We start from the raw sequence: 27,938 nt of genomic DNA on the forward strand, positions 1-27,938 counted from the left end.
AAATAAAATTTTAAATAAAATTTAAAAAAATTAAAAATTTTAAAATAAATTTTTTACTTAATAAAAAAACGTTTTTTTATTAAGTATTATCAATCTGCAGATTGGGAGACAAAACCAGACCTCTGGCAATAAATGACAACACCAGGCTGAGGTCTCAATCATGTCTCTCTGCTCTGAAGGCCGGAGGACCATCTTTTATAGGGCACAAGAAAGTAAACATAGATAGTGACGACCAGGCAGTAATGGTGTTACAACAGTCACAGTTTCTTATAAGCATATATAAGCATATATATATACATGCAAGTGCAGCAAATTGTGAAGCAGTTCCATGGATTCCCCATGGGGTGGTGCTAGGTGCTGTGGGTCTGGTTAGGTCACGATCCCAGGGTAGGCCGTCACGGTTAGGGTGGCAGGTTGTCAGGTTGAGGCCCCTGTGATGGTCCTGACTTGTCGGCTTGAGGTCTTCCTCCATATCCTGCACGTGGGAAAGTGGGAGGGAGAGAGATTGAGCACAGTCTGTTTGGTGTGGTAAAGGGAACATACTCACCACCCCGTCTTGACTGCCTCTATTCATGGCGCTCTGGGCTCTTTTATGGAAGCCCTGATCACTAAGTGGCCACAGCCGGGAAGCTTGCTGGCGACTGATTGGTCCCCCAGCTGGAAGTGCTTGGGGTGGTGAGCACCAGGCTCGCTATCCATGGTGCTGCTGCTGGAGGGCAGCTCTCTTCCTGCTGCAGAGCCCAGGGGCACCATCGCTGGTGCTGAACTGGAAGGGGGTTGAGGGTGAACGTGTAAACAGATGACCAATTTGAATGTGTAACCCGTTTTGTTCGTTGGAAAGGTGCCTGCCAAGAAGTAAAAATTATTAGTTTAAAAATTAATTGATGGCTTCATGATTATGAATTTCTCCCTTGAATTTATAATTAATTACAAATCAAATTGTATTTGTTTAGCCCTTTTTACAAGCAATGTCACAGAGGGCTTCTCATTTGCCCATTGAACTGCACCTAAACCAGCTTAAAAACCTTAAAACCTCAGACCTTGGCTAGGTTCATTGTAGTATTAACCATAGGGTTTAACAAGAAACTAAAACAAAATTTCCAAGAGAGCCCTAAAAGCCATGGACACAGGACTTCGGACTAATGCCAATTTTAATACTATTTATTGGCTACCAAATAGAAAACTAGATAAGACTTAATTAAAACACATAAAATACATACAAAAATGCTGTTAAAATTACGCCGTTATCCACTGTTTTGATACGATAGTATTCAATGATGTAATGCTGAGCCGGAAAAAACTACACGCCGTTTCGCAGTGTCCACATCATCCAACTGATGCCGAGGGTAGGGCGTCATCCTTCCATCCAGTCCCACCCAGCATCCCAGGATGAAAGTGGACGAACACCCACGACCTTCAAGATAACTTATGTGGAACAATTGTTGTCTCGTTCAGTTCCTATTTATCCGAGTTGCCATTGCTTGAGCGTCGTCTGCAATCCTGGGGTAATTTTGCTGAGACAGGGAAACCAATAGCCATCCCTTAGCAGCGCAATGTTGCTCTGCTGCTGAGGAAGGCTTGCTAGCAAAACCGTCTAACTCAGTGATAGCGAGAGTAGGCTATTAACTGCAGAATATTGTGACATTGCACCCATAACCCGGTCTACATTTGGGTAGCATACAACCTGCAAGTGAAAATGGCGGCACCCAACGCACAATCAGGTAAGATAGGTAAATTATGTATGTTGTTCGATCATTTTACTGGGGCAATGACTTCTACGTGCAATTCAATTGCGCCATCATAGTCACCATTGCAGCTATGCGGCTAGCGAATCTGCATTAGGCTATGTTGAATTCTGTCATAAGAAAAGCAAATAGGTTTTCCAAATGGCTATTATTATGGCATATGCTTGTATGTTGCTGGTGATAAAGGATTCGTTATGCTGACGAGTTCGAATCAAGAGGTGCTCTCTGTGCTTTAACCTCTGTCTGTATGGTGACGTCATTTGTCAATTTTTTTAAATGCGTTGAGGTAGATGAAACCTTATACTCACACGCACACAAAAATGTCTGTAATGCCTGTGTGCGTCTGGAAAGGTGAACTTGGTCACCACTGCAGTATAAACACATATCAAGTCTTTACACTCATTGACATCGTGATTTTATGTATTCATTCAGCAAACACTTTCATCCTATTATCCTAGACGACATATCATATCCTATACAATTGAACTGTTAAAGAAATGGTTTCATCTGTAAATAATGTAGTAAGTATATGTTTTTCAGCTTTGTAGTTGGCATTTCATTTGTCCCTCATTCCCTTGCCTTCGATAAAACCTTTATTATTTCATTTCCATTCAATTCCTTTCCCTTTAGCAGATGCCTTTACACAAAACGACCTACAAATAGTCAATTGAGAAAATACAGCATTAAAGGCTCAGCAGTGCTTAGTTCTAGTAGTATTTTGGTGGTTAGTGTCAAGGAAGGTCTTAATTAACAAGGCACAGTGATACAATAATAACCTCTCAACTGCAGTGCAACAATACAATTTCCAACTACTACAATGACTGCTTAATAGTAGTAGGCTAGTAGTCTCCAAACACAATCAAGCGATCGCCCGTCAAATCAAAACGGTCCTTTTCAATATGTCTACCTTGGTTTGTATAGTGTTGGCCAATAGCATCGACTGTAGGTAGGTGTAATTCAATCTACCCTTACCACCTGGTTTTATTGACTTCTTCTATGTTTCCGTCCGTAGCCCAAGTTCCATGTATGTCGCCACCGTCCGTTGCTGTGATAGCTGACAGGAAATGCCCCAGCGCCAGCCTTGGTTCTCCAATCAGAATGGTCACTCACCCCGGAAGCCCCGGACCTGCTGGGAAACATAGTGAGCTTCTAGAATTCTCTCAAGTTAATGATTGGATCCTAACCTGAATTGGGAAAGCACTTTACTTGATCAGCTTTAAAGATTTTTTTTCCCCAAACACAATCATTGTCAGGATGTGGCAGAAATGTAGCAATTGGGTTAAGTGGTGAGAATCATTAAGTTGTTTTTAGGATTTCAAGGCTTAGAGTATTTCACAAAATTCATGAGGGGGAGCCTAAATATACAGTATGTTGAAGTAAGTTTCCAAGACAATGTTAGTCTGGGATATTGCATGTTGTGAAACATTGCATAGAGCTCCATCACATTACTTCAGCCCTAATTGGCCTTGCAGCATATATTTTACTCTAATAGTTTGTTACAGCTGTGTATTCCGCCATTTGTCAACAATTCTCTGAGAACATTAACATGTACATCTAGTCAGTCCGCTAACGCTTTTATCCAAAGCGGTTCGCAAACAACAGCGCTTAAAATCGGTATGGGGTGTGGGACCCACAACACAATGTACACAGCATGGACTTTTACTTTCAAGACTTGAAATTTCCAAGACCGTCTCCCCCTACAGGCTCAGAGCGGCACTGCGGTCGTTGTGAGACGAGCACTAAGAAAAACACATGCCGCGCTCCTACTAAAGGAGTCTGTCTTGCTCTGGAAATGCTTTCAGATGAGATTTTGTCTCCGCCATCACTTACAGAGAAGAGGGCCCAGACCAACGGCCATCCCTCGCCTTCACGTCTCCCTGGCAACAACAACAATCATGCAGATAAACAATGTAAGTCCCGCTCCCGTTGTCAGTGAGTTCTCCCCATGCCCCCACACTCGCTTCGAAACCCCGCCCAAGCTGTTTAAGGTGACTGGAAACCTTCTCCTTCATCATCTTCATGTTCCTCCCTATGCTCTCTCTCTCTCTCTCTCTCTCTCTCTCTCTCTCTCTCTCTCTCTCTCTCTCTCTCTCTCTCTCTCTCTCTCGGTCACACTGGGTCTATTTGATTTCCACGGTTTTCTTCTTTTTCTCCCTTTCTCCCTATCCCTCTTTACGTCTGTCCGGACGGCGCGTGCCGGCAGATGCGGAAGGCTATCTGAAAACGGACGACAGGATGCGTTTAGCCAAAGAGAGACGGGAGGAGAGAGACAAGGGCCTCGGTGAGTTCTGCGTCTCGAAAGAGACGTTTCGATGTTTTCGTTGTGTGTGTGCGTGCCGCGGTGACGCCGTGGACACGATGCGGATCCAGTCGCAGGGGTCTTTAACCCCCCCCCCCCCCCCCTACGAAATGGCTCCCTTTGAGCGAGCGCGTTTGTCTGAAGCCGTGTGTCACCTATCGCGCCGACGGCGCTGAAAGCAACGCTGGCGCTGACCAAAACAACGCTTGTGCCCCGGTGACAGTGGCGCGGGAGCAGGCGATCAAGGAGAAGGACCGGCGGGCCCGGCTGCAGTACGAGCGCACGGTGGAGGAGCGCTGGAGGCGCCTGGAGGAGCAGAGGCACAAGGAGGAGCTCCGCAGGGCCGCCGTGGAGGAGAAGAGGAGGCTGCGGCTCGAGGAGGAGAAGGTCCGAGTTCCCCTCCCGCCGCCGGCCTCCCGCTCAAACGTTTCTCACGACTGTGTGTTGTTTTGTGTTTTTTTTTACAGACCACGCTGCACGTTTCTAGGCAAGCCCCATGAGGGTGAACTTTGCGTTGCTGTTCAATATCCTCTCTGGATTCAACGCTCACTGACTCACTGACTCTTTTGCTTCAATAAGCACTTCAAAAAATATATATATTTCCAAGCACACTGGCATTTTCTGAGGGAAATAACAGTGTGACATTGATTCTACAGGGGAGTGTGTGTTTTCACACACACACATTGGTGCCCTCGCACAAACGCATCAGCCGCTCCCAAACAATCATCTCCCGGTCAATCCTCACGAAAAGATAAGCGGAGACGTACGCTGTTTAATGACCTCGTAATCTCGGGCGCCGTTAATCACGGTTAACTCCTCATTAATCACTCCTGCTTACACGCGCACATTCGGATATCGTCGAGACCTCTGCTCTGTTGTATAACAGACTTTCAATCTTATCCCTCACATCTTCCCCTGATGGGATGGTCTCACCCCTTCCCCTGATGAGATGGTCTCACCCCTTCCCCTGATGAGATGGTCTCACCCCTTCCCCTGATGAGATGGTCTCACCCCTTCCCCTGATGAGATGGTCTCACCCCTTCCCCTGATGAGATGGTCTCACCCCTTCCCCTGATGGGATGGTCTCACCCCTTCCCCTGATGAGATGGTCTCACCCCTTCCCCTGATGGGATGGTCTCACCCCTTCCCCTGATGAGATGGTCTCACCCCTTCCCCTGATGAGATGGTCTCACCCCTTCCCCTGATGAGATGGTCTCACCCCTTCCCCTGATGAGATGGTCTCACCCCTTCCCCTGATGAGATGGTCTCACCCCTTCCCCTGATGAGATGGTCTCACCCCTTCCCCTAATGGGATGGTCTCACCCCTTCCCCTAATGAGATGGTCTCACCCCTTCCCCTGATGAGATGGTCTCACCCATCCTGCCCTCAGGCTCAAGCTGACTGCCAGCACTCCTAAAGTCACATCTATTGATCTACGGTATATACATGTCAAGAAACCTCATCATCAGACCAGTTTGTGAACATTTCTGCTGTTTCTTTTTTTTATCCAGAGAAATATTCGCATGACCAAAGTGTATTTTGAAACCACACTGCCACTTTCACTGGGATCTTCTTGATTCCGCATGTCAATTCCGCATGATTTACAGTACATGTTAGATTGGTACTGTTAGGAGATGAAAAGAAAAAAAGAACACATGATTTGGTAATGGGGTTGTGTGTCCATTGGACAACTTCAACTCTGCATCTTTAATGAGTAGCATTGAGTCATTTCTAGAGAAAAAAAAAAGACAATTGCAGTCAGGTAACAGAAGGAAAAAACGAAGAAAAGTCAATTGTGTGTGAATGTCTACCGAAACTCACAAGTGTCTTTTAGCCGTGTCGGCTCTGTATCTCCCTACACGTGCCAGAGAGGTCGGATCTGCCCTCCAGCATCCGACTGACCGAGTCTTTCGTCTACTGTCAGACGGCTGAGCGGTTAAGGAATCGGGCTATTAATCAGAAGGTTGCCGGTTCTATTCCCGGCCGAGCCAAATGACGTGTCCTTGGGCAGGCACTTCACCCTACTTGCCTCGGGGGGAACGTCCCTGTACTTACTGTAAGTCGCTCTGGATAAGAGCGCCTGCTAAATGACTACATTTAATTGTAATTTAATTTTACTAGGAGCGGCTGGAGGCTCTGATGAAGCGCTCCTTGGAGCGCAGCCTGCAGCTGGAACAGAGGCCCAGGCGCTGGATGTGGGGCACTGCCGCGGCCTCTCACGGTGAGTCCAGAATGGAGACAGGAAGCAGAGAGTTGCTAGTAGAGCGCTGTTAGTACAGGGCTACTGGGGTGACTCAGTTCCAAATGCATTGTTTGGCAGGGAGTGAGCTTTGGTCAGTTCTACCCATAACTGTGTCATTTCCCCATAGTTAAGTACAACACTTGCCGTACGTCTTCAGCCACTCCACTTTTTAGCATGAGAAAGGGGTGTAGGGTCTATTCCTGCCTACAAAATGAATATCAGGATATGTTTTGATACAGTCTGCTCTGTGTTTTGGAGCCCTCTGATGTGATAGTGTACGTATGAAGGTAAATGTCAGATGCAATTACATGCGTCATCTGTCAGGTACCACTCCATAAATGTCCTCTAGTTGTTATTCTGGAAGCAGGTGATTTGCAGATCGTATGTGTCTGCCATCAAACATCCAATCGAATCTATTGATAATCCGAAGCTTCACATTGTTATAATCAAATGCAATTCGGGTCAACACGGACAAAGGTGTCCGTGTCCGAATAAGTGTGCGTGCCTTCGTTTTGGTGTGTGTGTGCGTCGTAGAGAAGAAAAGGTGAGCGCGTCGCTTGGCTTGCCCATTGCCTCCAGGCTTGCTGCTCAGGTGTGCATGAGTACACCTCTTGAACCCCCGGTTCTCGACCAAACCGGTCGTGCATGAGGACACCCCCATTTGCCCCCGGGTGTCAGGGGATGAGTGGGTCAAAGGGAAGGGGGGGGGAGGGGGCCTCTTTGCTCACGCCAGGATGGGCACCTCTGTTCGTAACGCTCTGCTCTGCTTCTGCTCCGCCCCGCCTCCCCAGGTGACAGTGAGAATGCCCTCCTCCCTCTCGCTGCCGCCTCCGCCTTTCCCCATGACCTCGCAGCCCCCCTTCCTGCCGTCAGCGAATCCGGTAATGTTATGACCCCCCAACCCCACCCCAACCCCCCACCCTCCCCTTTCCTGCTCTGTCCGTCAACCCCTTCTTCACCCCCCCCCCCCCCCCCCCCCCCCCCCCCCCCCCGTTCTCTATCCCACGATCGAACGCTGGTCTCATGTTAGTACGCCTTGGCCCTGAGGGGAAATGTAATGCTGACTGAGGATGACTATGTAAGCCGGGGGTGCATGTGCCAAAGCTTTTCCAAGAACGTGCGCGACGGTGAGTGGTACGTGCGTGTGTGTGTGTGTGTGTGAACTGTGTTTGTTCCCATCCGTGTGTCATGTGCTTGTGCATAGATGATTGATGTTTGAATAATGGCTTGGTTCTGTCGTTTTCTGTCGTTCGTCTGCCTCGTCTTTGGGGTTTGGTTGTTTTGGCGACGACCAAGTTCTTCCAGGTGGTGGCAGTGACAAGGGTGGACAGTAGACAGGACAGATTCTGGGGAGAGATACAAAAGAGAAGGAAGGGAGGAGGCACATTCTCCAGTTTAACGTGCTGAAGGCCCGCTTATGTCAACAGTATGTATCGAGTCCAGCATGTCACAACAGGCCTCTCGTCAGCACTCGTGCTAGTTTCCACTGTCGCTTTCTCTAAATTCCCGACACCACTCTAACACAAGGCTATCCATTTCCATCAGTGCGATCATGTCACTGCTATGGCAGTGGTACTCAAGCGGGGAAAAAAGTATACATAAGTGTAATTTATATGTATTAAATGAGAGCTTAAGAGATTTGTATTCGATTTTTTTTTCCGACATGATTGGGAGTCCACTTGAAATGTAGTGATTTTGTCGATTCGCATGCTTATTGACGACTTAAATATGCAAGTACTTTTGTACTTTGCAACTATTCTTTAAGCATAATATTTTTCCGCTTGGGTCTGCCAGCACAAAACATCCAACCTCCTTTTCTTCCTCACAAGTATCTGAACCCTTACACTTCATTTCCCTCCTACTTGTGTTTTGTTTGTCGTCCTCATCTCGACTCTCACGTCCCCCCTTCTTCAAACTCCCATCATCCCTCTCACCGTCCCTCTATCCCGATGATCAACTCTTTTCTCACCTCCACTCACTGGCCTGGCCAAGTATCACCGTGCGTCAAACCTCCATCTGCACTGCCACCCCTGCACAGGGAACACACATACTCAGTGACTCACACACTTGACAGTCCAACTCAAAGCTTTTTTTACACAATAGGAAACCCTTAGTGATGGTTCAAGACGGTTTGCTGTCCAGGTTAGTGGTCTGGAACTGCATGCCAGTTTTTCAGATGAAGAAAGTCTTTTTTTTTGTCAGGCCAAGGGGATTCCATCATGTGTGGTTCTAACTGCTTGGCAAATTGTGTGTGAAGTGTGGACGTGCGGTATTTTCCATTGTATTTTTTTAAGCTGCTTCATTGCTGTTTATTGTCATGGGAGAGCCCGCTGAAGTGTTCAAGCTTCTCTGTGGCAGCACAGTTGTTTTTAACGTATAGAACCTGCTGCATTCACAAACTCTGTGCGGTTCCTTTGTCACCGTGTGAAGAGCACATCACTGGAATGCAGCGTACGGCAAACCATTTGTGAAACCTTCAGAAACCTTCCCATTGTCCTTTTTACGTAACACACTTTAGATACTTGTATACGAATCTATAATGACACACGTTTCTCTTTCTGTTCACCCTCACCCTTTGGTAGCACCTTGTTCTTAGCCTGACCACCTGTGGCCTGGATGTGTTTTGACCTCACCTGTACCCGTCTGTGCAGCTCCCTGCAGCCCGCACAGGTCGCCGTATCGAGGCTCCCCAGGCCGTGCCGACCGCCACAGGGTCGGCCTCCAGGGGGCGCCAGAGGAGTCGGTCAGAAGCTCCCAGTCCACTCCCAACACCCCCAAGGTACACCATCGGGGCCCACCTACTCAGTACACGTGGGGCTGCTATTTTGGAAGCACAAAGGCGTCCGGGTGTGGGTTTACCGCTACAGTCGGGTGGCGAATGATATGGGTCTAGTGGAAGGATCGACGTTCGTGGAGGTGGGAGGTATAAACGGGGTTGTTTGTGTGAAGAGAAGCTACTACGGAGAGGTTGAGATAACCGAATTCCACAGAGGTGGAAAAACGACGACGCACACCTGCCATGTGGACGTCTTGGCTGGAGCATGTTCAGTATGATTTTTGGGGTGTATGTCACTGTAATGGAACCATCAAAATGCTGACCTATTTGAAGCTACTTTCTGTCACTGAACTCGAACGCGATCTAGCTAGCCCCTCAATCTGTCTGGGATATTTGCCTCAGACAAAAATGGTCGAGGCGTCGTGTTGGGCAGACCGCTGAGAGAGACTAGCGCCCAGCTTTCCGAGCGTTAGCGTGGGAATGCGAGCGTCACGGTGGATTTCTCCTCGTGCTCTTTCAGAAGGAGAGACTGCGCCGAGAGAGGAGGACCGCCTCTCCAGCCATGGTGTCGACCGCCAGGAGAGCCCAATCTCCAGCCATGGTGTCGACCGCCAGGAGAGCCCAATCTCCGGCCATGGTTTCGAGACACCCCGCCTCCCCCAAGTGAGAACCAGCCCCCCTCCCCTCCCTCCCTCCCTCCCTCTGCTGCCGACGCCGTTGCATTACGAAACAGATAACAGGGAGACGTAAAGTTGTGGCGTGATGGTTTGGTTCCTTTCAGCGCCTTACCGTATGGGTTGTACGCTCTAGAACAGTCTAATTGGCAAAGCGGATGACTTTAAAGGGCCTTTAAAGTTGTTGCTTGGAATGAGAATTTTTCAGCACAACCTTTTCATTTGAATGAGGTGTGTTGGAAGAGGGAAACATCTAAAACATGCAGGGGAGAGGGGGGAGCCCGAGGACCAGGATTAGGAAAGGCTGCTCCAAACGACTGTACAGAGAGACTTTAAAAGCCTTTAATGGTATTAAACTGTCGACTAAGAACATCATTCTCCTCCTTTGCAGGTTGATATCAAAAAGTCGTGGCCGGTCGCCTAACGCTGTGCGCCAATACAACTTTTCCCCAGTCAGACACAGGCCCAGCCCAGCAGACGTCGACGAGGACAAGAAAGGGGAGGACAAAAGGAACCTGGACGCACCGAGAGCAGAGAACAAGGGCCTCGCCCACACAGACAAACCCCTCGGGCGGTGTGAGAGCCCCGTGAAAAGGAAGGCTGACGCCCACGGCCTTGAGAAGTCCTCTCCGGCAGAGAGCCCGGAGAGAAGGTTCCCGAACGCAGAGACCCCTGAGAAGAGGCCTTCCAAGGTGGAGAACATCGGCACTATTCAGACCAAGGAAGAGAGCCTTGAGATAAAGGATTCCCCTGAGAGGGACTGCACCAGGATGGGCACCCCGGTGAAGAAGATACCAAAGCCTACGAGCAACGAAAAAGACAAAAGCACAGATGCAGAGAAGAGCACAGATGAACGTAAATTGACAGACCAACACGAAACTGTTCCGTTCGCGGCATTTAGTCACTGCTACCAGCCAATAATCGGCGCCGATTCTTCAGTGCGCTCTCATAACAGCCTTTCTCCCTGACTGTGACAGTGACATCGCCGGTGACGCCAACGGGAAAGGCGGTTGCCGGGACGACAAACGCCGAGGAGGCATCCAGGCTGCTGGCTGAGCGGAGGCGTCAGGCAAGGGTCCAGAAGGAGCTGGAGGAGAAACAACGGCATGAGAAGGAGGAAGAGGAGCGGTGAGCAAGCTGGCCATCTGTGACAGGCAGACAGGCGGGCAGAGAGACAGACAGACAGATCGTCAAACAGACAGGCAGACAGGCGGGCAGAGAGACAGACAGACAGACAGACCGACAGACAGACAGATTGTCAAACAGACAGGCAGACAGGCAGGCAAGTAGATGGACAGATGAGCAGACGGACAGACAGACAACAGGCAGGAAAAACAGACAGACAGATAGACAGAGAGATATAGACAGACAAAGCATGATACAGTAAAGCTGTTTTTGTGTGGGTGTGTTTTTGTGTGTGTGTGATCAGTCGGAAGGCCGAGCAGCTGAAGAAAAGACTTGTGGAGGAGAGAGCCCGTCAGGAGGAAGAGACTCAACGCGTGAACGAACGAAACAAACAGGAAGTGCTCCACAGGAAGACCGAGCACGAGGAGATACAACAGGTCCAGCTGGACAAAGAGGTCAGGGGTCACTCTTAGAAAAACGTTTTCCAGGTCACTCATGCCTTTTACATGTTGGAGGACCATGTGTCATGTTTTTTTTATCTTGTCATGACTTTTACGAGATACATTTCTGGAGTCGGAATTCTGTCAGGCTGTACTTTATGGATGGCGATTATGTTTTGTGAACGTCAACGGAGGTGAATGTAGGCTTCCCTGTGTGTTACAGAAGGAAGACGCAGAGATTCACGCCCAGCAAGAATCGGACCGTCATCGTCAGGAGAGAGAGATACAGAAAATCCAAGAAGAAGAGGAGAGACACCAAAGGAAGAAGGTTATACAATGGCTGTTTATTGTTTATCACACTCACTCAGACTCAAAAGCTTTTTTGTATCTTCACATCCTGACAACTAATTGAACTGCATTGAATATACAGTGCCCTCCAAAAGTATTGGAACAGTGAGGCGAATTCCTTTATTTTTGCTGTAGACTGAAAACATTTGGGCTTGACATCAAATAATGAACGTGAGACCAGAGATCAACGTTTCAGCTTTTATTTCCAGGTATTTACATCAGGATCTGATGCACAACTAAGAAAATATCACATTTTGTTTGAATCCACCCATTTGTCATGTGATCAAAAGTATTGGAACAGATATACTTAAAACATATTTAAGTGAATAAGACTTAATATTTAGTTGCAAATCCTTTGCTTTCAATAACTGCAGCAAGTCTGTGACCCATTGACGTCACCAAACTTTTGCATTCTTCCTTTTTGATGCTTTCCCAGGCTTTCACTGCAGCCTCTTTCAGTTGTTGTTTGTTTTGTGGGGTTCCTCCCTTCAGTCTCCTCTTAAGCAGGTAAAATGCATGCTCTATAGGGTTTAAGTCTGGAGATTGACTTGGCCAGTCTAATACCTTCCATTTCTTGCCCCTGATGAACTCCTTTGTTGTTTTGGCAGTGTGTTTTGGGTCGTTATCTTGCTGCATGATGAAGGCTCTGCCAATCAGTTTGGTTGCATCTTTCCTTAAATTGGCAGACAAAATGTTTCTGTAGACTTCCGAGTTCATTTTGCTGCTGCCATCATGTTACATCCTCAATGAAGATTAATGAGCCCGTCCCAGAAGAAGCCATGCAAGCCCAAGCCATGACATTACCTCCACCGTGTTTCACAGATGAGCTTGTGTGTTTGGGATCATGAGCAGTTCCTTTCTTTCTCCAAACTTCAACCTTTCCATCACTTTGGTAAAAGTTAATCTTTGTCTCATCAGTCCATAAAACTTTGTCCCAGAATTTTTGAGGTTCATCTCTGTACTTTTTGGCAAATTCCAGCCTGGCCTTCCTATTCTTCTTGCTAATGAGTGGTTTGCATCTTCTGGTGTAGCCCTTGTTCTTTTGTTCATGAAGTCTTCTGCGAACAGTAGATAGTGATACCTTCACTCCTGCCATCTGGAGGATGTTGCTGATCTCACTAACAGTTGTTTTAGGGTCTTTCTTTACAGCTCTCACAATGTTTCTGTCATCAACTGCTGATGTTTTCGTTGGTCTACCTGTTCGACGTCTGTTACTTAGTACACCAGTAGTTTTCTTCTTCTTCAGGACATTCCAAATGGTTGTACTGGCTATGGCCAATGTTTCTGCAATGGCTCTGATTGATTTTCCATCTTCTCTAAGACTCACAATTGCTTGTTTTTCACCCAAAGACAGCGCTCTGGTTTTCATGTTGTTTTCACCTCTGAATACAGTCTGCATAGACAAAACCTATCTTACCCAATCTGAACCTGAGTGTAGACATTCAGTGGTATTTATTGATTGAATAATGTATGTAATAGGACACACCTGGGCAACAAAACACACCTGTCAGTCACATGTTCCAATACTTTTGCTCACGTGACAAATGGGTGGGTTCAAACAAAAAGGTGATATTTTCTAATTTGTGCATCAGATCCTGATGTAAATACCTGGAAATGAAAGCTGAAACGTTGATCTCTGGTTTCACATTCATCGTTTGATGTCAAGCCCAAATGTTTTCAGTCTACAGCAAAAATAAAGGAATTGGCCTCACTGTTCCAATACTTTTGGAGGGCACTGTATATAAGGTATTTTGTCAAATAAAATCATATAAAATTGTAATTTTTCGTATTGGATTTTCACAGCGGGCTTCACGTTATGCCCATAGAACTGCACCTACACCACCCTAAACCCACATCAATAACTAATCCAGAGTTTATGTCTCTGCAGAGAATTGAGGAGATTATGAAGAGAACCCGCAAGACCGAAGCTGAGCTGAAGGTAGTGTAAGAGACGCCTGCCATACTCATTGCTCTGCACGGCTTCAAGCAAGTGACCTGCCGTGCGCTATACTGGATGTGCTTTCGCGATATTGCCAGCCGCGTGCAGCTGCATACATCTTTTGCCACGTCGATTTCTACTCACTCTCCAACGTTTTATGTTGTAAATATCCCAACGATCGAATTCAATTAAATCGTACGATTGTCGATGATTTGGTTTGGTGTCCTGATTGCCACCGTTGTTGCCTTCCTCCATCTCTCTGTCCCGTATGGAAGCAGACAGAAGAGGCCCAGGGTGGCCAGCCTGTCTCCCCACCAGGTAGGTGATTCACCCTGAGAAGGCGTTCTCTCCCCCCGGCTTGCCCCAGGCCTGTCACAAGGCCTTGGTCCATAAGTGGCCCATCATTGTAATAAAAGGCCTCAGACCTACTTGTGGAAATGGGGAAGATATGGATAATTGTGTTTGCTGATTCAACCCGGCGGCTGACGGTAGCACTGCCAGATAGAGGCGATACTTCCGCAGCAATGCGGGTAACTCCAGGTCGTTTTGAAAGCCGGTTCGATATTTACTCCGCATAATTGATTGTGTTTAGTAGGATCTTTGTCTTTTACTGTTTTCCCGCACAAAGCAGCCGTTAGCATGTAATCTCATCCCACTTTTTATTGTGTTCATTGGGGCCAAAATACTGAGCGTAGACAGTTATGAAAGATAATAATTCATAGTTCTTCATATGAACTCATATTTATTTGGAATGGAGGATGGAGCTACGAAAATATTCAATGACCTTCCTAGTGAGCTGCCTGTGTTTCTGGGGCAGTCAAGGACGCATGATTTCAGTGGAGACCTGGGAGTCGGGTATAATTAACATCGCATAATTTCGCCCTTGACCAAATATTTGGCATGCTCTTTTTGGGAATTGCTCTGTGCTATCTGATATATTTGTTCTTTACAGGGGAAGGGTGGATGAACACTCAGACAATTACTGGTTTCAATGTGGAAGCGACTTTAAAAGTAGAGTCTCAAGTGAAGGGAGAGTTCATTACCCAGGGCAGCAAACAAGGGAGTGTACCAGTCAAGATCGCGGCCCAGGAACAAGCACATGTCAACAATCAGGGGAAGGCAAAGGCGAATGGGAACGTTTGTAATGAAGGGACTCCTGTGAAGAGTGACCTGACAATGGGCACAGAAGCTAAAGATATGACTGAACACGTGACTGAACACGCGACTGAACACGTGACTGAACAGAAACCCGCCCCGGCGGTGACGGTGGAGGATTCCACCCAGGGTGCGAAGCAGGAGAGTGCCTTTGTGAAGGGACAGGTGTCTGTCCAGGTGAAAACGCAGGGTCGCGCGCCGTTGAATGTCAAAGCCGCTGACCAAATCGATCAGCGGGAGAACACAAAGAGTCTTAAAGCCAAAGTGACCAAACAGGAGCAGGCATTGTCTATGCAGGGCCATATGAAGAAGGATGAAACCAGCCCAAAATCAAGCAGCCAACCAACCAGTGCTCGTCTAGAGAGGGTGGATAGCCCCAGCCAACCAACCAGTGCTCAGCTAGAGAAGGTGGATAGCCCCAGCCAACCAATCAATGCTCAGCTAGAGAAAGTGGATAGCCCCCAGGTTACACGGAAGGTAACCACTCAGGCAACTAACGGAGGTGGCAAAGGAGGGGTTGTAGCGAGCGTGCCGTCACTGGTGGTGACCCAGACAGGAGGCCTACTCCGCCCTCCCCCCCGTCTGGATGTGAAAAGCAGGGGTGGGGCCAGTGACGAGGTGCAGTCCATGGAGGTCAGGTAGGCTGGAGGACAGGGGGGGTTGTTTACACACTCACAAATAATAATGAATAAAAAACATATACAGTGGCCGTCATGATGTTTGGGACCAAGACCTTGGTCTTGACTTTAATGTGAACTGCACAGTTTGGGATTTTTTACAAGTGCACAATCTCTGTTTTTTCCGAAGGATCTTTTGATGGATTTTGGTTTCGGCGTGTAGAAGTCGCAACACCTTTTATATGTAGTGACCCCATTTCAGGGCACCCTAATGTATGGGACAAAATGATACGTAGGTGTTTGAAATAACTCAAGTGAAATCGAGAAACAAACTGTATGTTCCAAACATTATGAAGGGGACCAGATATAGGTGTGTCCACGTGTGTGGAGAATTCATAGAAAGTCCTGACCTTTGACCTCGGAATGAGTTTTCGTCCCTAACCATCACTGTTGGTCCTTTCTCACTTACTGTTCCAGCCCTGTCTCTAAAGAGGAGCTCATCTCCATCCCCGAATTCTCCCCGGTCAACGAGGTTCAGCCGAACGTCATGACCAACGACCGTGCTCTGGAGGACCTGCTGGACCTGACGGGACATGTGGCCTTCCCCAAACTGTCCCCTCTCGGAAACCAAGGCGACTGCAACAAGAACTTGATTGGTGGGGTCTGTAGCCCCTGTTCTGAATCCCAGCTCATCCAGACAGTCCCTCATCCTGCTAAGTCCTCAAACAAGGTCAATAAATAGTAGTCAGACACCAAGGAAAGAACAACTCAGTTATTATTCGCGGGAGAAGTATTAGAGTGGGTTGGTTAAGAGGGAGCTGGCTTGTTGTTGTATGATGTGTTTTTCCGGAAATGTCTTCAGTTGAACAGATGAACATATTGGTTTCTCTTTCTTTCTCGTTTGCACTCACGCACATTGGTTACGTACAGAAATGCACAGCATCGAGTCCCGACGTCAAACCCTCTCAAGATTACATTGTTCTTTCTATTGACACGTTCGTCTGACACACCTCAATAGAGGAGAGTGGAGGAAATTGGATGATTGGGGGACAGACAGCTTCCGTTAGTTTGCATGCTCTGTGTGACTTTCTCTAAATGTATTCATGCACCGAACCATTATAAGCATTTCTCCCATGACTACCTTAAGATACTGTGAGAAGCTGATATCAAAACAAATCAAAATGCCATTGCTTGATAGAAACCCAGACTGGTCTACCATTTGATTCCATATCGTAGTTATTGACTTCACACAGACCACAAATACCTGTGTTCTCTAGAGTAGCTAGTTAGTATGTAGCATTTGATGTATAAAAAATGCATTCCCCTGGTAATTATTGTATCGTTACCCATCTGTTGATACTGCACATATTCTCACTGTAGTCAATCAATTTAGTAAAATATAGGTAACCACCGTAGCTATTTATTTCTTGACATTGCAAGAGGAGCTACATTAACGCTACTGTTAGACAAATAGTGTTGAGTTACACTAGATTTATTAAACATTGGTAGTTCACTACATCCAAACGACTACATCAAATGATGTTAATTGTTCTAAATCTGAAATGCCATAAGACGCAGCACACATGGGTGGGCTATCAGTGGTCTATCTCAAAAATGGTCACAAAATCATCTGTTGAAACATGTAGTGGTTAGTTTCGAGTTTAGATCAATTATACTACCAAGTTGTTACAATATGTAGTAATGTATACCTTTTAGTATTTTACAGTAAATTGTTGCTCTGCCTCAGCTGTGACTGTTAGATGCCTCAAATCAATTAGAAGTCATCATAAAAGACACCCAAAAATGACGCTAATAGGCTCATAGCATTTGTGCCATACTACTTGAACCCAGGTTACAATGTTCTGAAGCTTAACATGAATAAACGATGTAATTATTTATTACGAGTGGCTGATAAAGCAGCCTTCCAGCCATATGGAGCTAACTGATTAGCTACACATTATGAACTTATTCTGAACAAATCAGATGACATTTTATTTGTGAGTGGTCTGAAATGGAGTGAATGTCCATAGTTGCAAGTTTCACTTGAACTAATGTCTCGTCAGATTAAACGATTTTACTTGAAAATAAAGCAAGCAGGTACACAAGCAATCAGGTTAATTGTTAGATTCCTATAATTTTATTTATGTAAAATATTGCAAAGAACACAACAATGTCAGTTATGTAAACTGCAAACCTAGCATGGACAGCTAAACTAGCATGAGAAGAAGATGTACAGTGTATGTACGGGAATAATAAACCTTGAAACTATTGTGCTGCATTTTGTCTGTGTGGAATATAGTTGGCCTCAGCATAATGTACTTTTTGATGTCAGCCACACCTTGAAACTTATTCAAGTAATCATATTTATAATAGTTAAAGTATCTGTAAGGTTTTGTCTAATAATACAGGGGACATATGCTATCTACTGTAGCAGGGTAATCTTCCCATAAATATGTTGACTTATTAATGCTAATTATCAGATAATTGGGTCAAATCTAGGAAGACATATCTCAGGGGAGCGTGTATAGCCCTGTTCTGTCAACCATTTCCCTGGTTGATGCCAACACCTTGCATAATTGTTCTCACCACTGGAGAAATGTGCTCAAAAGTAATGCTGAATAATCCGGAAAAGTGGAAGGGGAATTACATTCTGAAGGGTTAGGGTTCTCGTCTCCGGATTTATACTGATGGGTTGAAAGTTCCTGAAAGTAGAAAGAGATGGGTTTGGTATGGGTGCCATATTTGAATGTCAAATTGCGCAACTGAAAATATTGAGTCAGACTCAGTAATCTCATTTGGATTGTCAGCACCGATCTGGACATTGAGGTGAGTAATGTCAGTCTTTCTTGGGTGGTCCTTTTCACAGATTCTGCTGTGGCCCTAAAGGCACTTCCGTCAGAGACCGACCTGACAGTTAGTGATAATTGTGGGAGGTTGTCTCTAAATTACCAGTCGGTGGCAGCACTGCCCAATCCCAGCCTAGATACGGCCGGAAACTCAAATAAGAAGATAAAAAAATTACCGGAAATGAAATTCCTTACGGAGGCAGGGTGTGTTTGCATTTCTCTATAACTTCGAGTCGAACTATCGTACCTAGCTCGTATGTCTCAAGTTTGAGGTAAGTAAAGATTTACTTGCCAATTTATTTATACACAAATAATTTATGTAAGTTAGATGTGACCATTTTGTAGTTAAACTAGTTGGCTCCTCATTCCCTAAAATATGTAGACTACAGGAGCTGTCTTCTCTGATGACAGGCCTACTGCCTAGCTTGCAAATGTCCTTCCAAAATGTGGTAGCTAGTGAGCCATAATTATGTTGTATGTAAGCTATCAGTTGTATTGGAATTTGGGCGTTTGAAAGGTTGTCAGTAAATGGCATGTTGTACTCTTTAGCTGTAGAATGCTGACTAAATGTCAAACCTTACTAAGGTTTAACAGTTAACCTAGACTAAACGTTAATCTAGGCTACAGAATGTTTGCAACGTAGCTGGAGACGTTATGCTTGTGCTGCGTGCTAAGTAGCGTATTACCGATCTTACAAGCGAAGCGAGTTTGCAAACTGGCAAACGAAATCTAACAAAAACGAAACTAAAAGCTTGCAGTGCTAGATAGTTGGTTGCCAAACAGCTTGACATAGTCTGCTTCACTGCATTGTACGGTAACCCAGTCTGACCGGTTGGCTCTTGCGCAATCATGAAATGTTACATAAGTAAAACATTCCTCATAAATAGGCTATTGTAGGCTATTGTTTTCTCATTTTATTTCAAAAACGTCGATACACATGTAGTTTACAATTGTGATAATCTAGCTAGCTAGCTAGCTAGACTAGGATCTACTATTGTTTTGTTAGAAGCAATGGCCAGTTTAATTTAAAGCCGTGTTCTCTCTCACTTTTCCAACGTTTTGTTTTAATATGAGAGATACAGGCTGAATAGTTAAATTGCTAAACAATCAATTAATGTATAAATAATTATCACAATGCAATAAAGGCACAACATTTTGCTGGTATCCATAGTGATAGTCACGCATTACCTTGAGTAAAAGTAACACGCACTAACAAAAATGAAAAATAGCAGTGAGAACCATAGCAAGACGTCTTGTTACAAGTGGTTGGTCGAAAAGGGGGTGTTTACACTACTGTTCCAAGTTCTGGGGCAACTGTGAATTTATTGTACCTTTTTTTGTGTACAACATTTGTGTCCACAGGAAATTTACAGCCAATTCGTCATCAAAGATGGTCCGGCCTCAGTTTGGACCTTCTTGCTTCAAGACCAGGTTTGCCAGCAGAACACGACAAAGTCAAAACTTTGGACTCACTAATTCCAGGGCTTTTGAGAATATGAGTGAAGACATCAAAATTAAGAAATGACACATTAGGAACTCAAAACGTATCAAACTGTCCAAAAATATATTTTATTTGTGACATTTTCCAGAGTAATCCCCCACAACCTTGATGAAGTCTTTGCACACTCACGGCTCTTAACTAGCTTCAAGAAGTTGGAATGCATTTTCAGTCCAAAAGTGGAATCTCTGTCCTTCTAAATGCATTTGAGCCTTTCTGTTGTGTAAGGTATGGATGGCAAATAGAAGCCCTGGTTGGTAAATAACAAAGTCCTTACTTTGCCATGAGTGACTTAAATAAGCAAATAGTACCAACTGTCCCCTAAAATAATCCTTATTTGATTCGTTTGATGCTTTTTTGTGTTTACAGCATGATTCAATGTGTTATTTTATGGTTTTGATGTTTTCACAATTTTGCTGTATGTAGAAAATGGTTACATTTTGTAGTCCTAGCAACCTATTTAAACATAACCGCTCTTGACTGTTATTGGCTAAAACAAAGGCATACAAATGTTCCATGGCTCTTCTTTCATTGGCTCCCTTGCATAGACTTGGCACGCGTGCGTGTTTGCGCCATCAACCCTAGTTGAATCTCTGATTCTCGTGTCGTAAAAGCTCAACCCCCCCAAACATCCGCTCAGCCTTGGTCTGTAACAAACGCTCACCCTTCCCCCAGGTCAAGATAACAGCCCAGTATGTCTACATAAGAGTTAATTCAGGGGTAGCCTCTCCTTGCACACAAAGCTAAACACAGTATCATTTTTTATACAGGATAAAGACTTACATATTAAACTTTTCTGACACTCAGCCATCTGACCCCCATATCAGAGCAGTGGGCGCTGGGGACCAGTCTTGTCCTGGCTCGACACCATTTACGTAGAACAACTGTGCTCCTGGCGGCACACAAAATGTCCCACTCGTGCCATTTTATTTTTCAGAAAGAAATTCAGGATTGTCGCAAACTATTACCCCGGTTACAGCGTTATGAGTTTCCTTCACGTTGGATTGTGTCTGCTTTCCAATAGGCCCCACTCAGATGGCTACAGCAACATGACACATGAAGAGCATCATTCCCGAAGTCAGCGAGGCTTCCGAGGCCAACCTGGAAAAGGCCCTTCCAACTGGAGGGACACCAGAGGCAGGGGACGTCCCCAGTTCATCACAAGGTCCCCGCTGATGGGAGAGCGAAGAGAGCAACCGTTCAGTCAATGGAGTTCACCAAACCACAATTCGTTTCACACGTACCCCTCTGCTAAAGAGCCGTACCATGGCAACAGGAAGCCTTCCCCGGCCAGGCCGAACGTCCTCCCCCCAACCCAGCCCCGCTCTTCCCCCATGAGCCCCGCCCGAACCTCCCCAGGCGAGAGAGGGGCGTCCTTTCACGCTCACCATTCCACCCATCATTCCGCCTCGCCACGTCACCACCACGGCCAGCCCCCGGATAGGTGGCCGGCGCCTCCACTCCACAGGTCTTTCAGGGGCCTCCACAGGGGTCCGAATCCGTCCCGCGAAGACGCGAGGGGCTGGGGTCCCTGGAGGCACCCCGGCCCCATGGAGGACACACCCACAGCTCGTGGGGCTAAACGCTGGAATAGGCGTGGTGGTTTGGCTCACTCGTACGACGGGGAACGCGGGCCCGCCGGGCTTGCCGGTCCCGCCCAAAGGAAACCCCGGGAGTTGTATGCGAGAGGCCTATATCCTGAGAGGTACAAGAACGAAGCTGCGGTTGGGGCTGGGTAAAATACGCACAGGGGGTGAAGTTGTAAACAAGCCTAATACCCGTAATCCCTGGGAGTCTAGCTTATGTATCTGTGTCCATCCCACTGATGCAGTGCAGATAGAGGAAAGATGTACAGTAAACTGAAGTTGATATTCTCTAGTCACCTGCCCCTGGGAGGAATATGTTACTCACTGATCATGGCATTATGGTGAAGGGGAAACATAGAAACCAAAATCCCACAAAAAAGCTAACCCGCCGATTCCCACTTTTCTCAAGACTAGTGGATCTGCCAATGTAATCCTTTTTTGTATTGTTTGTGATGGAAATGCAGGTCTTCTGCCGAGCGAGATCCCAGGAAGCAGCATGGTGCGATGGGAAGGGAGATGAAGGGCAATGCCCACTACAGTGGAGAGTGGCAGCAGGACAGGAGCGCCTTTCACCACCCTCCGTATCGCCCCGCCCCGTGGAAAGGAGGCCCGCCCCACGCCCCTTTCTATCACAACAGCCCTCACGGGAGGCCGGAAGGCCCGCTGCCCCAACGCAAGAGGTGCTTCCCGGAGCACGACAACGGCAGTGAACACAACCAACCGAAGCACCCCCGGAGAGACGTCCCGCACTTCGTCACCAACGGCCCCCGGGCTTTCGGCGGCAAACCCCTGTCCCTCAGGGACAAGAGCCGCATCATAAAGGGCCGCAAGATGAGGGCGGAGTCCGTGATGAGGCTCAAAGCCCCGCCGCGGACCCGAGACGAAGAGCCCGCGACCGCCCCGAAGGCGCGCCCCCAGGAGGAAGGCCCCCATCGGTCCGCGTTGGCCATGCGAAAGGAGCGCTTCCAGGAGAACGCCGAGCCCCTGAGGAAGAGGGCGTCGAACAAGACGCGTCAGTCACCCCCTAATTCCGACGGCAATTCGAGCAGGTCCTCGAGGGACTCGGAGTCAGCCAAGGAACAGGGGGCGTCTGGTCAGGCCTCGAGAGAACACAGGTACGGTATCTTCCTTCTCACTGTGGGAGCAGGGGCGTGATAAGTGTGTTAGACGGTCAACCTTCCCAGATTTTTGGCCTCCAACGTGAAGGGGGGGTGCTGACATGCTGTCCAAAGTGGAGGAAAAGGATGTACGTGACATGGCCTTGTTCTTGGGGGTTTTCGCTGGCAAAGTGTCCTGTCAGAGAACACGAGGGTTCCCGCGAGTGTGTCTTTGTCCTTGCTCAGTTCACCCAAAGGGTCGTTAACGGCTCATCTCTTAAGGTAAACCTTTAAAAAGAAATTCTGATCGTGTCGCTTTGTGATTTGAAGAGTCCCAGTGCAATCGTCTTACTGAGTTGCAAAATTGCTGCCAACCGGGAGCTGGAAGACTATGCTGAGAAGTGCATGCCGAAACAAGCTCAAAGATGCATACAAACCTGATGATTCATGAACATAAAAAACACGACGACCTTTACAGAATTGTACATTTAAGAAATTCTGCACTTGCCTGAAGTCAACATCTCCACCACCAGAAACTAAACAGAGCAACCCATTCTAATCCTGCATCCCAAAGAAAAAAAGAATTGCACAGCTGTACATTTGCACAGTTGTTTTTGGAGATTGTTTTCCAGACAGCATCTGAATGCAATTCTACAAGGAGGTAGAAGGAACAGCACTGAATGTGAGATGCAGATGGGAATCCTGTTGTCAAGCAGTCAACAAGATGATCGTCAGATGATCGTTGTAAAACGATGCCACTCGAGGCTGATGACTTTTTTGCTTCAAGAATACAAGAGATTAGAGTAATCTGAGGAAGGTGTTATGTGGGCCTGATTTCCTAAACCTAAACTTTCACAAGTGTTTTAACTCTAGTTCTGGGACGCTTATCATTGGCGTAGGCTTTACCTCCTTGCTCTGATAAAAATGAGGCCAGTCAAAGTCCCCCCCCCCCCCCACCCCCCCTGTGGGAAGAAGTTGTTTATCCATGATGACACTCGTCTGGAAGCATTGAGCAACACACGCCAGAGTCCACCAAATCCTTTGTTACTGTCCTGCCTCCAAGGATATCCAGAAGCAGTGAGTATCCCTGCCTCCAAGGATAGTCAGTAGCAGTGAGCATCCCTGCCTCCAAGGATATCCAAAAGCAGGAGTGAATCACCCTGCCTCCAAGGATGGTCAGAAGCAGTGAGTATCCCTGCCTCCAAGGATAGTCAGTAGCAGTGAGCATCCCTGCCTCCAAGGATATCCAGAAGCAGTGAGTATCCCTGCCTCCAAGGATGGTCAGAAGCAGTGGGCATCGCTGCCTCCAAGGATAGCCAGAAGCAGTGGGCATCCCTGCCTCCAAGGATAGCCAGAAGCAGTGGGCATCCCTGCCTCCAAGGATAGCCAAAAGCAATGAGCATCCCTGCCTCCAAGGATAGCCAGAAGCAGTGGGCATCCCTGCCTCCAAGGATAGCCAGAAGCAGTAAGCCGCCATGCCTCCAAGGATAGCCAGAAGCAGTGAGCATCCCTACCTCCAAGGATAGCCAGAAGCAGTGAATCACCCTGCCTCCAAGGATAACCAGAAGCAGTGGGCATCCCTGCCTCCAAGGATAGCCAGAAGCAGTAAGCCGCCCTGCCTCCAAGGATATCCAGAAGCAGTGAGCCGCCTTGCCTCCAAGAATAGCCACAAGCAGTGGGCATCCCTATCGGCGGGGCCCTCGGACCAATTCCACCTTCTTGATATGAAGCGGCAGTACAAAGCACCCTGCCAGTAGTTTTAAATGACGCCAAGGGGAAATTAGCACCACGGTAAAAAGGGAAAAAATGAAATTACCTCAGAAGCAACGTAGAGAAGCATTCGCCGGACCACCAGGATCAACCACAACATGAAGAGTCATCTCCACGTAGCACAAGCTGCGAAAGCCAACGACGTGACATTCCAGCTGAATTTCTGCAGGAAGGTCTTCTAAAAAGAATTCCATTTGTGCAGCTCACGGAGCCTCTGAAACACCAACCACAGGCTGCCTTTGAATAACTTATGGGGATTTCACTGCATTCTGACTGATCTGAAACTAGAGAAAGGATTGACCTATCAGATGGAACACACGAGTCGGCACCATTTCTCGCTATCAGGACAGTCGGCAAACAGACCCACTATCGTGTTTGATGGATGTTCTGGATAAAGGGTTACCCAATGGCCTCGGCGTTCTTGCTTGTCTTATCACTTGGTTTATGAGGAGAGCCCCAAATGGCTGGTGTGGATTAAGGTTTCATTGAAAAGCAAGATTAAGGAAGCATGAAGATCACATGCTCTTTTGTAAGTACCTCATGCTTAAAGTGATCAGCTTTAACCAAATGGATCTGTATTCTGTATGTATACGTATGGATCTGTATTATTTGGATAACTTTATTGCCATTTTCCTCTGTCCTGCCGCCGGTTGACATTTCATGTTTTGTCTGGGTATAATTCATGCTGGTAATTTGCTCTTTTCAGGATATGTTTCCCCCCCAACTTTTGTCTTTATTGCCCATCACCAACTCTGACCTCCTGGGATGCTTTGACCGAGATCCTTACCTGTGTGTCTTTCTTTGCTTCGGCTGGTATCCGTAGCTCCTCCCCCATAGACAGGTTGTCCAAGGACCTAGTCGTCGTGTCCCAATGGCATGCTGCACCAAACTCCAGCTCGGACGAGCGGTCCTCCTCCAGGGAGAGAACTTCCAAAACCAAAACTGGTAAACCACTTGCTTCCCTAAGTGCACTTCCAACGTCTGGAGAGTTAAACGAAATAGGACACTCAAAAATAAACTTAACTTCAATCAAAAGTTTAAGTGCTGTTTACTGTATTGTTTTTACATGCCGTTTAGGGGTTTTTTTTCATGTTCTTATGCTTTTCAAGAGGCAGTAATGCTATTTGTTGAGTTGTTCTCCCAGAACTAGAAGAGTAAGATCATTGTTCATGTCCTATTTTTTCCTCTCATTGTCTAGAGCGCCATTTCACCTCAGATGGCCACCCTAAGCCGAAAGAACACTGTTCCACAATTCATGTCGTCCATACTTCACCAAAAAACCACAGAGGCAGATATTTTGACAATCAAAGGTATAATTACAAAAGAGGTTCTCAGCTTGAGTTTACTCGTTTCAAGCCATTGCTGTACTACCTTTTCTAGTCTGGTAGGAAAATATTCAGATGTGACAGATTAGAATGACTTTGTGTATATATTTTTTTAGACAGGAAAACATGCAAGAGGAGCACCACAGGTCTGGTAGATCCTTCAGGGAACCAGGACCGCCACAGGTGAGAAGCAAATGCGTTTGGGTGAGATGTTGTCATTCTGGCTCCAGAACTGATGAACCGTTTTAGTCTCTCACCATTTAAAAGCCTTTTAACCATTTACCAACAAACCCTATCCTCGTTTGCCAACCCTAAAATCACTTGAGACATTTGTGATGAAGTATTTACAACCTGTTTTCCTTTGGTCTACAGAGACCTGGCTTCTACCCTGGTCCAAGGAGGACATTCTCTGACCCAGCAGGACAGTTCAGGAAGCCTCTCATGGTAACATCTCTCAACAGCTTCCCTCATTCCCTCGGGGGTCCTGACGTTGCCGCTCCCAGCCGGCATCGGTGTGAGATGGAATATAGCATTCGTTCTTTTTCTTCCTTCAGGGGACGTTCGTGCCAAGGCAGTTCCCCAATCAGAAACCGGTGTTCAGGAAGAGCCAAAGCATCATGTCCAAGTACCGCAACATGCAGACGCTTCGTCAGAGAGTTCCCGACCAACGGGAAGGGAACAACCGACGCTGGTGACGCTCCTGGTCGGTCTTGTTTCATTCATGTGGGTTTATTATTTAGTCAAGGGAAGGGAATGTTATCTTCCAAATCCCCACGAGTTAATCCCCACTAGTTTTACTTATAAAAAAGACATTCGAAGCCATTGTCTAATGCAGTGGTTCTCAACCCTGGTCCTCAGGGCACCCCTGTCCTGCATGTTTTAGATGTTTCCCTGTTCCAAAACACCTGATTCAAATGAATGGTCGTTGGCAGGCTTGTGCATAACTAGAAAACGACCCATTAATTTGAATCAGGTGTGATGGAGCAGGAAAACATCTAAAACATGCAGGACAGGGGTGCCCTGAAGGCCAGGGTTGAGAACCACTGATCTAATGTACTGTCGTTGTCCAGTAGACACGTTTCCGCTTCCAGTTAATGGAAAGGAGTATTTTGTGCACTCACAACAAAATGTAAGGTTAGAATGTCGGTGTTCATTACTGTATTTGTCTTCTTTTCACAGATCAATTGGGAGGGTTAGAACCACTATGACCAGACCTGAACAAGAGAAGGACTGATGATTGCATCCGTCCCTCAGCCCTAGAAACGATCTCTCTGTTGACCTCTGCCAGGGCTCAATGTACTAATACACACATCCCGAGTCTTGCCAAGTTATGTTGTTGACAGCATAGATTTTTGGTACAGTTTTGTGTTCAAATGGCTCATGTCAGTCCAGTTTTTTGGTATTGAGTAATAGCCTTCTATATCTTCTGTCAGCTAGTTTTACTTCAACTACTTTGGAACACCGTTAAAAGACAAGGGTTGAAAAGTTACTCAAGCTCAACTGATCAAAACAAAAGGGGGAAAAAAAGAAACGTTTGTAAGGGTCACTTTCAAAGCATTTTTTTTTTTTACATTCACTTACTCTTGCTGTTGATCCAGTTTGGGGAGAATGATGGTTGAATTTTTCATTCAACCAGACAATACAGTGATAAATATCAGTTCTGTATATCATTGTAGTTCAGAGAGAACAGGGTTATTGAGAATTGAGATATTTGGATGGGCGTAATCTCAGAAGTCCTAATGGTTGAGATGAAACTCTGCCCGCTAATGTTGGTTATCTGGGTAAATATTCTATTTTGTACGGATCAAGAAAGTAACTCGACAACCTTCTTGATAAGAGTTCATGATTGCCTGCTCACAGTTCTCCACCATTTGATTGAAAACACGTCGATGTAAAGATGGAAACTGTTATAAGATGACGGTCTTCCATTACCTATTTTTGCAGGTTCTCTGTTTTTAGAAGAACAATAGACATTGTTTCGCGAATGCTCCCGGCATTTAAGTGACTTTCTTTTTGGTGTTTAAAGGATGGCTTTTTGAGGGTTGGTCAGAATAATCACGTTCAAAAAGATTTATTTGTGAGTTCAGTGTGAATCCCAACCTGTATTGGGTGTTTTCTTGCTTGTCGTGCCTATGACTATATTCTTTTGTTTGAGAGACTTTAAATAAATGTCTAAACTTGAAATGATTTCTAGTTGACTCATCTTGTGGAGAATGAAGTATATATTGCTTTTGAACAGAAAGATTTTTCTCTGGGTCTGCAATCACTTTATAGTACAGCTGTCTGTTCGATAGTCCGGTGGTCACTGTTCTGGTATGTTCATAATGGAATAAAGTTGTTTATGTCCAGCTCCAACTTTGAATGCACTTGCCCTACTACCTGTATATTCCTTGAGCACTTAACAGATAATGAAATACATAGGTGATTGAGAACTTGATCAGAGCACCAATCGCTAA

The 27,938-nt window shown here is 46.4% G+C and overlaps 2 protein-coding genes across 2 annotated transcripts; both read left to right on the forward strand.

The window, feature by feature from the left end:
- Positions 1–1,419: 1,419 nt before the first annotated feature.
- On the forward strand, positions 1,420–17,600 carry map7d2a (MAP7 domain containing 2a). The gene is made up of 17 exons (XM_047043378.1): positions 1,420–1,721; positions 2,758–2,886; positions 3,578–3,655; positions 3,949–4,026; positions 4,268–4,431; positions 6,166–6,265; positions 7,078–7,167; positions 8,938–9,065; positions 9,583–9,725; positions 10,128–10,591; positions 10,714–10,864; positions 11,166–11,316; positions 11,525–11,629; positions 13,538–13,588; positions 13,864–13,906; positions 14,541–15,381; positions 15,838–17,600. Exons 1-17 carry the CDS (start codon positions 1,697–1,699, stop codon positions 16,100–16,102), a joined length of 3,006 nt encoding a protein of 1,001 aa, XP_046899334.1. The 5' UTR covers positions 1,420–1,696; the 3' UTR covers positions 16,103–17,600.
- Positions 17,601–18,387: 787 nt separating this feature from the next.
- Positions 18,388–27,666, forward strand: si:ch211-114c12.2 (uncharacterized protein LOC336578 homolog). Its single transcript, XM_047042905.1, has 10 exons — positions 18,388–18,478; positions 19,569–19,637; positions 20,729–21,409; positions 21,755–22,405; positions 24,981–25,102; positions 25,356–25,467; positions 25,599–25,665; positions 25,855–25,926; positions 26,037–26,185; positions 26,662–27,666. Exons 2-9 carry the CDS (start codon positions 19,597–19,599, stop codon positions 26,175–26,177), a joined length of 1,887 nt encoding a protein of 628 aa, XP_046898861.1. The 5' UTR covers positions 18,388–18,478; positions 19,569–19,596; the 3' UTR covers positions 26,178–26,185; positions 26,662–27,666.
- Positions 27,667–27,938: the final 272 nt, after the last annotated feature.

This window comes from Hypomesus transpacificus, chromosome 20 (genome assembly GCF_021917145.1).
Source record: "Hypomesus transpacificus isolate Combined female chromosome 20, fHypTra1, whole genome shotgun sequence".
In the NCBI taxonomy this organism is placed as follows: Eukaryota; Metazoa; Chordata; class Actinopteri; order Osmeriformes; family Osmeridae; genus Hypomesus; species Hypomesus transpacificus.

Excerpts from the sequence above, each read along its gene's own strand:
- si:ch211-114c12.2 (XM_047042905.1), top strand. The coding sequence starts at position 19,597 with ATGGTCCGGCCTCAGTTTGGACCTTCTTGCTTCAAGACCAG. Across the intron at positions 19,638-20,728 it reads CCTTCTTGCTTCAAGACCAG|GCCCCACTCAGATGGCTACA; the intron begins GTTTGCCAGCAG and ends GCTTTCCAATAG. Across the intron at positions 25,927-26,036 it reads AGTTCAGGAAGCCTCTCATG|GGGACGTTCGTGCCAAGGCA; the intron begins GTAACATCTCTC and ends TTCTTCCTTCAG.
- map7d2a (XM_047043378.1), top strand. The coding sequence starts at position 1,697 with ATGGCGGCACCCAACGCACAATCAG. Across the intron at positions 1,722-2,757 it reads GGCACCCAACGCACAATCAG|CCCAAGTTCCATGTATGTCG; the intron begins GTAAGATAGGTA and ends TTCCGTCCGTAG. Across the intron at positions 9,726-10,127 it reads AGACACCCCGCCTCCCCCAA|GTTGATATCAAAAAGTCGTG; the intron begins GTGAGAACCAGC and ends CCTCCTTTGCAG.